General features: G+C 48.8%; 1 protein-coding gene across 1 annotated transcript in view; it reads right to left on the bottom strand.

Annotated features, from left to right (window-relative positions):
• The window catches only part of URB1 (URB1 ribosome biogenesis factor), an 801,240-nt gene that overhangs the window by 658,938 nt on the left and 128,435 nt on the right, over nt 1–13,867 (bottom strand). Inside the window, exon 9 of the mRNA XM_085623119.1 lies at nt 6,270–6,465. Coding sequence (XP_085479245.1) covers nt 6,270–6,465 — 196 coding nt within the window. The remainder of the gene's footprint in view (nt 1–6,269; nt 6,466–13,867) is intronic.

Genomic DNA, 13,867 nt, shown 5'->3' with positions numbered 1-13,867 from the left:
ATGAAACTGGCGCTCATAAGGAAGTTTGGACTAACACCCGAAAAGTACAGACAGAAGTTCAGGGGTAGTCACAAACTGGGCACGCAGAATTGGGTGGACTTCCTGGACTATGCGAAGAAGGCAATGGAAGGTTGGATTCAGGGCAGTGAAGTGAGGAACTACGAGGAGTTGTTTGACCTGGTACTGAAGGAACACCTGCTCGAGAAATGTTTCCCTGAACTGCGGCAACACCTGGTGGATAGCAAGCTGACCAGTCCCCGGAAGCTTGCTGAGGAGGCGGACATTTGGGCTAGTACCCGGGTGTCCACAAGGGGGACTGGAGGGGATACTCAAAAGGCCGGACAGGGCGCCCCCCAGAAGAAAGAGGGAGGGGAAAAGAAAAAGGAGTTCTCCAAAGGCCCCCAAAATAACTTCCAAGGGAAGGGAACAGGATTCACCTCTAAGGCTAACCCACCCAGAAACCCTAATCCTGGCCAGAGTCAGCAGCCAAGGGTTGTCCATTGCTACGAGTGCGGTGGCGTTGGACACTATAAAGGAGATCCGAAGTGCCAGAAACGACCACCCCCTCCCACTGGAGGAAAGACCCCCGGAGTAGCTAGTGCAGTGCTCGGGGAGGAGATGCCCTTAACTAAGGGAAGGGAGTGGGCGGGTGTCACTTTAGTGTCCCTGGGAGAACGGGAGATGGTTCCTAAGATCCAGGTGCCCGCAAATACCGCAAAGTATGGGCAGTGGGTCACCATCAACGGCCAAAGAGGGGAGGCTCTGAGAGACACAGGAGCCAGTATGACTATGGTGCGTAGTCAACTGGTGTCTCCAGAGCAGGTAATTCCCGATGTACTCCACCCAGCTGCGATGGCTGACGGCAGAACAGGTCACTATCCCGTGGCCGAGGTTCCCTTTGAATGGGGGGGGGTTGCAGGTTCACTTCGAGTTGCCGTAAGCCCTGCCGTGCCAGTCGATTGTCTGCTGGGGAATGATATGGAGCACAACGCTTGGAAGGAGGTGGAATACCGGACTCACACCGAGATGCTGGGTACACCTGACTGGGCCTGTGTTAGCACAAGGTCCGCGACTACCCGAAGAGGGAGTTCATTTCGGCTGGAGCCTGGAACAAAGGCCCAGCCAGCTGCCAGTCAAGGGAAGAACCGAGGACAGGAGGAGCCTGCCTCGGCGTCTCCACCCCGTAGGACGGATAGGCCACCGGAGGTGGTGGACCAGGAGTCTGCGGAGGGGGACGTTACCAACCTGGAGGACCTACCCATCCCGGCCGAGTGGCACGTGGAGGGAGGCCCGTCCAGGGAGGAATTCTGCCAGGGCCAGATGGAGTGCCCTACCCTTGAGGGGCTGAGGCGACAGGCCGAAGCCCAGGCAGCAGGGAACGTTGAAGGGAACTACAGTGTTTACTGGGAGGATGGCCTCCTCTACAGTGAACCCAAGGCACCCCTACATGGATCGTCACGAGCCTTGGTAGTTCCTCAACGTTATCAAGCCTTCCTTCTGGAGTTGGCTCACGAGATACCATTGGCAGGACACCTGGGGCAAGACAAGACCTTCGCCCGACTTGTCCCACACTTTTATTGGCCTCAGATGAAAGTGTCGTCCGATACCTACTGCCGGACATGTGTGTCTTGCCAAGCCAGTGGGAAAACAGGGGTGAAGCTGAAAGCTCCCCTGGAACCACTTCCTGTCGTTAGCACCCCCTTTGAAAGGGTGGGCATCGACATTGTGGGTCCGTTAGATCCGCCAACATCAGCTGGTCACAGGTTTATCCTGGTCCTGGTGGATCATGCCACACGGTACCCAGAGGCAATACCTCTGAGGACCATAACAGCACCTGTTGTGGCTAGGGCCCTGATGGGAATCTTTACCCGAGTGGGTTTTCCCAAGGAAGTTGTGTCCGACAGGGGGACCAACTTCATGTCAGCGTACATGCGGGCCATGTGGAAGGAGTGTGGAGTGACCTACCGGTTCACAACTCCTTACCACCCCCAGACCAATGGTCTGGTGGAGAGGTTTAACAAAACCTTGAAAGGCATGATCAGAAGTCTGCCTGAAAGCCTGCGGAGGAAATGGGACGTCCTCCTACCCTGTTTACTTTTTTCTTACAGGGAAGTGCCACAGAAGGGAGTGGGCTTCAGCCCCTTCGAGCTTCTGTATGGGCACCCTGTACGTGGACCTCTTAACCTGGTGAGAGACGGATGGGAAAGAACTCCCAGAAAGCTCCCCCAGGATGTGGTGAGCTACATGCTGGCCTTCCGGAGCCAAATGGCTAAGTTGTGGAAGCAAGCTTCTGACAACTTGGAAGCCAGCCAAGCAGTAATGAAGGCGTGGTATGACCACAATGCTCACCCGGTGGAGTTGGAGCCTGGCCAGAAGGTGTGGGTGATCGAACCCGGAGAGCTTAGCGCCCTCCAGGATCGCTGGTCAGGACCCTTTGAGGTGTTGGAGAAGAAGGGTAAGGCTACCTACTTGGTGGACCTGAAGACCCCTCGTCAGCCCCTGCGGGTGCTGCATGCCAACCGCCTCAAACCCCACCACGAGAGGCCCGAAGTCATCTTGATGATGGTGACTGACGGAGGAGAGGACGTGGAAAGCGAGCCTCTCCCTGATCTGTTTGCGTCTCAAGAAAAGGATGGGTCGGTGGAGGGAGTGATTCTCTCCCCATCTCTAACTCCTGAACAGCAGGAGGACTGTCGCCAGGTCCTGGGGCAGTACTCTTCGTTGTTCTCCCTTGTCCCGGGTAGGACTCACCTGTGCGTCCATGACGTGGACACAGGAGACAGCCCACCTGTGAAGTCCAAGATCTACCGGATGTCAGACAAGGTGAAGGCCAGCATTCATAGTGAAGTCACTAAGATGCTGGAGCTAGGAGTGATTGAACCTTCTAGCAGCCCCTGGTCTAGTCCGGTGGTGTTAGTACCGAAAGCTGCACCACCGGGTGCCCAACCAGAACTGAGGTTCTGTGTGGACTACCGGGGACTGAATTCAGTGACAAAAACTGATGCTCATCCGATCCCTAGGGCGGATGAATTGATTGACCGGCTGGGAGCTGCCCAATATCTAAGTACCTTTGACCTTACTTCAGGGTACTGGCAGATCTCGTTGACTGATGGAGCAAGGGAAAGGTCAGCCTTCTCCACGCCCAATGGCCACTACCAGTTCTGTGTGATGCCCTTTGGGCTCAAGAACGCACCTGCCACGTTTCAGCGCCTGGTAAACCAGATCCTCACCGGAATGGAGAGTTTCTCTGCTGCTTATCTGGATGACATAGCCGTCTTCAGTAACAGCTGGGAGGATCACTTGCGTCACCTGCAAGCTGTTCTCCAGGCCCTGAGACAAGCTGGATTGACGATCAAGGCCAGCAAGTGCCAGATCGGGCAGGGGTCGGTAGTGTACCTTGGACACTTGGTGGGTAGGGGAGCGGTGCAACCCCTCCAGGCGAAGATCGAGGCCATCATGGCCTGGGAACCCCCCAAGACACAGACTGAGGTCCGAGCATTTTTGGGCCTCACGGGATATTACCGCCGCTTCGTGAAGGGGTACGGTACCATCGTAGCCCCCCTCACGGAGCTCACGTCCAAGAAACAACCTCGACGGGTAGTCTGGACGGAGGCCTGTCAGCAGGCCTTTGTGAGATTGAAGAAAGCCATGTGCGAGGCCCCGGTCTTAAGGGCCCCAGACTTTTCCAAGAAGTTCATTGTCCAGACAGATGCATCAGAACATGGCATTGGGGCAGTGTTATCGCAACTCAACGAAGAGGGTCTGGATCAACCCGTGGTCTTCCTATCCCGGAGACTACTTCCCAGGGAACAGAAGTGGAGTGCAATAGAGCGTGAAGCCTTTGCAGTGGTATGGGCTCTGAAGAAGTTGCGGCCATACCTGTTTGGATCGCACTTCCTAGTTCAGACCGACCACAGACCCCTTCGCTGGCTGATGCAGATGAAGGGGGAGAATCCCAAGTTGTTGAGGTGGTCTATTTCCCTACAGGGGATGGACTTTCAGGTGGAACATCGGCCTGGAGTGGACCACGCCAATGCAGACGGTCTCTCAAGGTATTTCCGCCTTAGTGATGAGAACTCCCAAGGGGTTGGGTAGCTCTCCCCACTTTCAGCTGGGGGGGACGCGTGTTAGACCTGTCAGCCCTTTGGGTGGTCCCTCCTCATCATTATTTATTTTGTCCCACTTTTGCCTCAAACCCTGTTTGAATTTTTCCTTTTTGGGAACCACCAGACTTTTTAGTGTTGCTGCAGATTCAGGGAGCCATTTTATCTACCCCTGAAACTTCTGTCTGAGGGCCTGGAGCACAAAATGGTGGCCACCTGTGACATCACCAGCATCCACTGGAACCTACCAGCACCTTCCAGAACATTCCAGAACTCTGTGACAGTTGGAGGCGGTTTAGAATGTTGGGAGGTTAAGACAGAGTGTTGGCAGTTGGAGCTGGCAGTTGGCACCTGACTGGTGAAGAGAGAGCAGCACAACAGTGAAGGAGGAAGGAGTGAAGCAGCAGGGGTGGAAACTTGTGTCTGGAGTGGGGTCCATAAACCCACCCTTGATACTAGTCCCTACTGATGGATCCCAGCCTGTAGCCCTGTGTGGGAAGAAGCCAGAAAAACTCATCCTAAGGACCTGGACAGCAGGAACAGGCCTTAAAAGCAGAAAGCAGCAACATCCTGACCTGGAAACTGGTTTCCCTGGAGTCCGGCGTCGAGTAGCCTAAGACCTGGAGCCCGAGGTGGAGAAGCGGCGCTGACTGAAGAAGCAGACGTCGTACCCGGAGCCGCCTGAGGTCGTGAGAGGGCGCCGACGGAGGTCGTGAGGAATACCAAAGGTCGAGGAGGAAGTTAACCGAGGTCGAGTGAGCGGCGTCATCGGAGGAGTGAAGTCCGCCCTCCGGAGTCGTCGGAGACCGAGGTGAAGTGTACCGGAGGTCGGGAGTGAGGATCGCACTCCGGAGTCGCCCGGAACCTGAGAGGAGGAGCACCGGAGGTCGGGGGTGAGGATCGCATCCCGGAGTCGCCGGAAGTCGACATCGAGGCCAGGCCGGCCGACGTCATCGAAGCCGAGAGCGCCATCGGACCGGAGCCGCCCGAGGTCGACCTCGAGTAGAGACTGCCCGACGCCGTCGAATCGGAGGTCGAGATCGAACCGAGGCCGCCGACATCGGACCGGAACCGCCTACCGGCGTCGTCTAGAACTGACATTGTGCCGAGGCCGCCGAGACCGAACCGGAACCGCCTCACGGCATCGACACGACTCCAGCGGCGTCGGAACATCAGAAAAAGGGCAGTAAGTGGAGTAGAGGGCGCCTAAGGCCCTGTGGAGACCTGAGAGACTGCTCTAAGGGGCTAGGGAGGTGCTGGAACCAACCTGACTGTGCCAGGGGTGAATTGGGACTAACCTAGAGAGGTTGTGTGGAGAGAGAAAGCCAGGGCACTGGTATTCCCCCCTTGATCTACCTCAGTTTAGGCCTCAGCCTTGTCCCAGCCAGGGAGTAGAACCCCTCAAGCCTTCCACAACCCTACAAGCTGTGCCTGGGCCAAATCAGCCCTTAGGAATTGAAAAGTGATCTGATTACATGAGTGTTGCTGTATACTCTTAATTATTTATTGGGGGGCCCTGTATTTATTGTGGTTAACCTATTTATTGCTTCACTATATTTATTGGTCCACAGGACTTGTTGGTGTACAATATTTATTGGTGACAGTATTTATTGCCTCAGAATATTTAATTGCCTGTATTACCTGCACTGTTATTTATGTCCTTTATATTTATGATCACCCCTATTTATTGAATCTCCAGACAGTATTTATTTGACCTGCACTATTTAAAATTTGTATATTGTGATTGACTTATTTATTTTCCCAATCAGCAACTAAGAGAAAAAGATAAAGAAAGATATTTTCATAATTTTTACGGTGTAGAGTCGTTTTTGGAACGGATGCACGCATGGTTATTGTATGGGTATATTGTATGCTTAGCACGGTGCCTGTTTCCTGACCACTCGAGCCAAGCTACCACAGTGTGTTCGGGGAGTCCACCACCACCCTGCGGAGTGGGAGTGGGCTGTTTCCAACAATTACACATCTTTTTTTCTTTCAGGCACAGGGAGATAAAGTGATATGCCCAGAATCACTGGATGTTGAGCAAAGTTCAGGATTCATGCATGGTTTCCCATCTTCCAAAGTCAGCAGCTCTAGCCACCAGACCACATAATCAGTGAACTCAGGAGGAAGGAAAATACTAAGGCTACTGGAAACCACTCTTACCTTTTTGAGAAATTTGATATTGTCCAACCAAGCAGACTTGAGCCTTGGAACGAAGGAGTATTGTGTCTCTTTAAAGTATCTGCTCAACAAATCAGGGCAAACTTTGAGAATATTCACCACAAGATCAGCAACCAGGTCATCTTCCGTAGCAGATTTCAAGCCCACCAGAAACATTAATAGTACTAGATTTCCAGCTCTGAGAAGAAAGGTTATGAGAACAAATTTCATGAGTCTAGAATTGTAAGCCTATGTAAGTATTTCACAAGAAACTGCTCAAACCATCCCTCACAAGATACACATATCCCAACAATGATTTCAGCTTATTGTTTTCTTAAAATAATTAGTCTTCAAAAAGGGTTTGTCATTATGCTAGGCCAATCTCAAAATGAAAACAAGCAAAATCTTTATACTTTATATTGAACTAAAAAAATAATAGTCTGCTGCCATGGCACAACACGCAAACATATCAACTATATGTGGCTGCTTCAGAACATATTAAACAATGCGAGTTGCTGCTTTTTGTTTCATCACTGGGACCTCCTTAGACCCAGCAATTTGATACAGGTATGGTGCTCATCTCTGTTTAATCCAGCCAGACACAGGCACAAAGCACAACAGAAATAAACAGACCTCTTTAGATGTGATAGTCACAATTGAGATTGATGCAAATCATAAATCACGTGCACCACTATATTCAAAGATAAAAAAAAAAGCAAACAGCTTGATGTTACGAACAACTTCGTCCAAATCCAACTTCTACCCATAGCCTGTCCCAAAACAACGATACCCAACTATATGACATTCTAAGCGACTAAGTTTGCACAAGCCTACAACTTCAAACTCAATCATTCTGACCCACAACCTCTACCTACTTTTAATGACATGAACCCGGTTCAGGAGCAGCGCCCTCCTAAATACATCTGCCTCCTTTTTTAACATGATTGCAGAGGGAGGAAGCAAGCTGCAATGGCTCGCGAAAATACCCCTGCAAGCAAAATATCTGTGCACCAAAATTTTCCTTTTGTATCTCTGCATTGAAATAAATGAAGCTCAGCATCGTGCATCATTCTTCTATGCTGTTCACAGAAGACTGGGACTGAAAAATAAGCGAAAGAGGGAGTCACAGAACAGGGCGATACTAGGACAACAAAGAGGTAGAACAAGATAAAGCAGGGGCTTCGGGAGACCTGAGGAAAAGTCACTCCAAACAGAATTCTAAGGCAAAACCTGATTTAGAACAAAAGCGGCTTGCCTGTATTCTTTCAGATACCAAGTGCTGAAAGGAACAAACCACCCTTCAGATTCAGTCTCCTCATCACTGGAGAACCACTTGAGAGGAAAGGAGTTGGTTGGCACTGCAAGGAAATATTGCATTGCCAGAGAACGTACAAAGATAAAAATACTGTATTCTTGACAACTGCTATTTTTTTGGTCATGTGAAAACTCAAGCTTATTTGAGCCTGCCTACAATTCACGTACAGTGGCACTGCCACCAGCTTACATTTGTTCAAAATGTCCTCTTTCATACTATTAAAATCCCAATTTTTTAAAGAAATTATTTTCTTCCTGTAACACACATTCCATATTGGCAACGCATTTTAGTCACGGTAATGGACAATCATGCTCGTTTTACTCTTATGGGGAAGCAAAATATCAAAATAGTGTACACTATGCAAGCATTTCTAGCACATCACTAAGATATAGGTATGAGTAACCATGAAACATTTCAAACAAAGAATGGTATTGGCGGCTGCATTGAAAGGGGTTCTGCCCATTTAGTCCACCCAGATGTATTGCTTTTGGATCAGCTAGTTTTGGACTTTTTACTATGGGTGAGCCACGCAACTGGAAACTCACCCACAGTAAACTGACTGCGAATGTGTACCGCCAATGTCCACCTTTTAAGATAAGGCACCTGCGAAGCAGCCAGGATGGAGGCCACTTGGCAGGTTACATGAGAACACATGGAACAAATATGCAAAAGAGGTTGAGGCAATATACTTACTATCAGACCTACCCGCACAGCGGGAAAGATAATCAAACACTTACAAAGGTGCACAGAACCGAAAGTTCAACCCTTTTTAACTTCCAATGGAAAAAAATTCCAAACATAAATCAATTGTATTGGTTCAGCACCCTTATTCAGTAAAACATGTTACTTAATATTTATAATGGTTCAACACAAAACTCATGATATTTCACACCCAGTTTATGTAATTCACAATCTCCAATGAATATATTTTGAAGAAAATTCTTTATTCAATCATTTTAGTTCAAACAAAGGGCCATGATTTAGATTGAAGTCACTTTGCACTTGGCAGGAAAACTGTTCAAAGTTTTGTAACGGCTCGCAGATAAGTTTTCTGTTACATAGTTCAAATGCTCCAGACCGTAAATTCAAGCTGCGGTGTGTTCCAACAGTATGTAAAAGAAAACTTATCAGCGAGCTGTAACAAAACTTTTCCTGATAAATGCAAAGTGGCTTCACTCTAAATCGTGGCCCCCTTGTGGGAACTGACATGATTAGTTCCAACATTAAAGGATTTAAAGAAAAGGTTCTTTTAAGGAAATTGACATAATACCGACAAAACATATAGGAGTGTATTATTGGCAATCAGAACAATTTGTAATAGAGCCCTGAAGAAGGCCATCAGGATGAAACGCGTTGGCTGCTGTGGCTACTACTTTTATGAAGATTATTAAAAGAAGAATATGATATATTCATTGAAGATTGTGAATGACAAACTGTGTGTAGAATATCATGAGTTTTGTGTTGAACCATTTTTAATAATAAGTAACATGTTTTACTGAATAAGGGTGCTGAACTATTACAATTGATCCATGCAAACAAATGTAAGGTCCTTGCATTTGAGACTACCGTTGTGCGCACCCTAGTAACTGGTAGCCTGGCACAGAGGGACTATGAAGGGAAGGCATTACAATAGTGGACACTCATAGGAAAAGTCAGCGTGATTTACGGTCTTCTCTGCAGTGACACTTATTATATATGTAGGGGGAAATCTGCCTTAGAGTGTAGGTTCGCTTCCCTTTGGCCTACAAAGTCCATAAACATATCAAAATTGGGTGTCACAAGAAATTATATGTACATCGTATGGGTCATCCAGCATTGTCATATTTCTCTGGCTCAGCTCAGGATCAGGCCTTTTGTCACCCTGCTGGGCCTAGTTTATTACACTGCTCTCCAGCAGAAAGAACAAAGGCCTTCCCGCAAAGGGAGCGATTAACAGTGGAGGAGGAAGAAAATCTGCATCAATGAATTAGCTGTCAAAGTGTACCAGGGATGTGGACAGACCAAGCCCACTGAACAAAAGAGGGAGTTCACAGCTCTGGAGCTAACGAAGGAGGGGGCTCCTCATTGAAGTTTTGGTGGGAAAGGTCCTGGCAGTGACATCAATGAGAGGCAGACTTGAAGCCCCCAGAGTAGATGTGACCTATGACTCCTGGAAGGAACCATGTTGAATTGTAACAGCATGCAGTGCAGAAGGGATGGGACAAGGGTGAAGAGGTGATGTGGCAGCATAGGATTGGCCAAGGGTGCTTGGCTTCTAGAACTTTCCACCCCCACTTAAAAACTCTTGCACAAGGGGAGAGAGGGCTTATGTTGGAGCTGGCCACTAGAACTGGATGGCAGCAGTCATGGATAGCTGGAAAGAGAAATCACTCCCCACCGATGCCCTCTTAGACTAAATCATTACAGTTGACCCCAGGACCAGTAGGTCTCTTCTTAGGACAAGGAAAGTTGGTCCCATTAAAAACCTTTAAGGCCAGTTGGCTGAAGAACTGGTCTTCTGAACCGAGGGGGAGAGAAGAACCAGAGGATAGAAAAAGGTGAAAGGTTGGCGCAGTTAGCAAGTGGAACCAGTTACCTGCAAAACGTGCCACCTTAGCGGCCAGGTGACCTGCGGAAAAGGCTCTAGGTAGCTAGCGCTCACCACCAGGAGCAAAATCAGCCCAGCATCACACAAACAGGCCTAAGATATTAAAGGGAGAAAGATGTGGCCTTTAGCCCCCCCTCAGCAAGGACATGGAGCCCTGCTGCCCGAGGTCAAGATATCCCCTGGGTAGGCCAGGGCTCGGGGGCAGATGCGAGCAACCTCAATGTTTTTTTTAGCTCTGGAGGGGGTCACGCGTTGGGTCCTCTCCCAACACCCCTAAAGCCCCGGGAACCCCAACACCCGGGCTGATTTATGCAAGGGGGGGCTCAGAACCCCATCTCTGGGCGCCCATGAACAAAATGAAAGTGGGAGCGTTGCACCCCCCAAGGAGCAAGAAAGGGGATTGGGACCCCTATCGCTGGGCCCAAGAAGTGTCGCAGCAGATGGGGAGTGCCATGGCGCTCCACTGCAATCTCCAGGCCCCCAATGCCAAAGGCTCCAAGGGGAGGGTCACCATACTACCCCCCCCCCGCTCCCCATGGATGAGAGGAACAGGGTGGTCACCACATGAAGTATGCCCTGCTCTAATTAACGGGCAAAGGAGAAGAGCTGGCAGCTCCAGCAGAAGCACAAGAGAATTCTGGGCAGGTGGGGAGTCATCTGGGGCGGATGGGCTTCCCCACACTATCGCAAACAAAAGGAAGCATGCAGGGTTCCCAGGTGTGACCGGGCACCCCAAGCAATAAAAAAAATAAAAAGGAAACAGAAAAGCCACGCGGCACAAGACAGTGTACCAACAACAATGGAAAGTGGCTGGAGCAGCTCATTAATGATTACTCTCCCAGGACGGAGTACCCCATAATGCCCTGCTGGGCGTTCATGTCCAAAGTCTTCTACTGCTTCTGATGGCCTCAGGATGGCGGGGCCACCACCAACGAGAAAAGGAAAGTGTGCAGAGGGTACAATTGTACAGAAAAGAGGTAGCCCTGAGGACGAATGCGTTACTAAGTCAAGTCATAAACAACACTTGTACAAATGAACACTTAGGTAACTGTTAGAAATCTGGGCCTACAAACAAAAGGAATATTCTGGTAACAATGTATTTATTGATTATATATAGATGATGTATTGGCACTAATAAATGGTTTGTATATAAACTTCGATCTGGGGTTTGCATATTCCTTTTGTTCGTAGGTCCAGATTTCTAACAGTTACCTAAGTGTACAGTTGTACAATTGACTGTGGGGAGGGTTGCATGAGTGTGGGGCGGGTTGCATGAGTGCAGCAGTTCCCACCCCCACCCACTTAGACTTCCAAAAGGCACTGACCCGACGTCTGCAGGGTCGGGGAATTAGGACAACCCAAGGCTTTTCATTCATTTTCAGGCACTCTCAAGGCTGAAGCTTTTGCTCTACAGCTGGAAGTGGAGCACCCTCTAGGGCCTGGCTTTATGGGTGTATTCTATGTGTCCGCAGTTTGTTTAAGAAAGACAGACATATGGTTCATGTTTGTACAATGCTTTATTCAAAAGTATCATTTCTAATACTCTATTTAAAGATGTTGTTATTGCTGAGAATAAGGAGTATTCCTGAAAGGCTTCACTATTACTCATGATGTGTGTACATGGTTGCACTGCTTTATTAGGTCTCGGCTAGCGAAGGCTGCGCTTGCGCAGTCTCGCTCGCGAGATTTAATGACTTGGAGAAGAGGGGTTTGAACCCGCCCCTCTTCTCCCCTGTTCTCCATTGGCTGGCCTCTTGAATGCTGGCCAGCCATTGGAGAAGAGGTCAGTCATTCCGATCAGGCCCCGTCCTTTTCGGATCGGGGGGCGTGTTTTTTGCAAGAAGTCTCATTCTCTCCTCCAGCCAATGGCTGGAGGAGAGAAAAGACAAACACGCCCCCGAATCTGAAAATGCCGCTGCCTTTCTCCGAGGCATTTCTGCTCTGCCTCGGAGAAAGGCAGTGGTGTGCTTGTTCGTCCTCCCAAAGCGCAAACTCTGTTTCGCGGGAAAACCTACAGCCGCGGTTCTGATTGGTTATTTGACAATCTAATGTCGATTCATTGGCTGGAAACAACAAGAAACACGGAAAAGGACAAGTCCGATTTCTCCAAAACACATGTGGGAACTTGGTGGCCACTTGAAATATTAGGATTTAGTCTACTTACGCGGTGCAAAATTGCAGATTAAAAAATATTATCTGGTGTACGGATAATATTGCTTGTCAGCTGTTGCTGTTAAAGGTTTCTTTAAGGCCACCGCCGCCACCTTACCGAAAGTTTATTCACAAACAATATGCGCTGCTACACCTACTTTTTGTCTTACGAGAAAGGAGTCGTGTCTATACCGATAAACGGCCGTAGGCAAATTACTATAGAGAAGCACATCTCTCAAGAAAGGCTCTGTGCGCTGCCATTGCAGTAGGAGCTACATTTGCACTGATATAGCAAACTGTATTTTCTACCTCACCACCCTCTCATCATAAATCATTAATTGGCAGGTCAATATATAAGCACGTTCAGTTATGCAACTGGCAGACCTATAGGCTTGCTATTGCCAATGTTTGTTTAGTATGTCGAAATAGTGCTCCTCTATTAGTGGCATGTAATGTAAAAGAGAAAAGCACAAACCACCCGGGGCTGTGAATGAACATAGTTGCCATCTTGAAGTGGTTAGCACTTTTAGTGTTGCCGAAATTACTATGGGAATTTCATATACAGCGCAATATCTCCAGCAATTATGGAACATTTTTCACACTTTTTATGAGGGCACAACAGTGGTAAAGATTGTATCAGAACGTACAACCCGTTTAAATAGTATTAAGCACCTCTGCTTTTCACACAATTATTTTGGTTCGATTGTATTTTTAATTTTTTGGGGATTTTCCATGTTTTTTGGCATTAGTCGTCACTTTTCTTATTACAAGAATTATATTAACTTTCCAAGTACGAACTCACTGCTACTGTAAGCCCAATGAAAACGCCCCTATTTGGTAGAGCAGCTGGTTTGTATGACCTTCCAATTGGAAGATGCGTTTCTGTTGGAAATGACACATGCGTCCTACTATCCAATGGATGGGTGCGTTTCTACGAGTCATGTCAGACTTGGTCCAATGAGAGTGTACGGCTGTTTTTGGGCGGGGCGGCAGTCACATGATCCCAGTGGCTCTAGCTGTGTCTCTTGACGGGTCCCATCATGGTAAGTGGGGTGTGACTGAAGGAAACTGGGTCTGGGGGCACTTGGGTCACCAGTTGGTCCCGACTGCAGCCGGGGCTCATCATTCTACACTAAGTTGTTTTTCTCTTGCCCAAGCTTTCGTATGCATTTAACGCTGATCTATCCCAGGAACCTTCACCTGCCTCTCACAAACCATCCCTGGTGAGGGACCCTGCTATTTCCTTTTCCCCTCTCCAAAGGCCCACCTTTTTTGTCTCGAACCATGCCCATTCTCACCCAATCTTTTCGTCCTCCAATCACCCAGCCGGCCACATAGCACCTATCCCTTACCCTTCCTATCCGTAGCGGTTGAGATAGCATATTATTAGGGCCCTAGAGGTTTATTAGAAGAAGTACAGTAGCATTCTGCCTAAACCACTCATTCCTCCGACCCAGCTCCCTTTCTATCCCAGGTACCCAGCTTGTCTTATGGTTTCTAATCTTCACTCAAACTCGGATTGCGCGGTAATATTAACTTGATTTGAAG

The sequence above is a fragment of the Triturus cristatus genome, chromosome 8 (genome assembly GCF_964204655.1).
Source record: "Triturus cristatus chromosome 8, aTriCri1.1, whole genome shotgun sequence".
Taxonomy (NCBI): Eukaryota; Metazoa; Chordata; class Amphibia; order Caudata; family Salamandridae; genus Triturus; species Triturus cristatus.
This window is presented reverse-complemented; position numbering and strand designations above follow the sequence as displayed.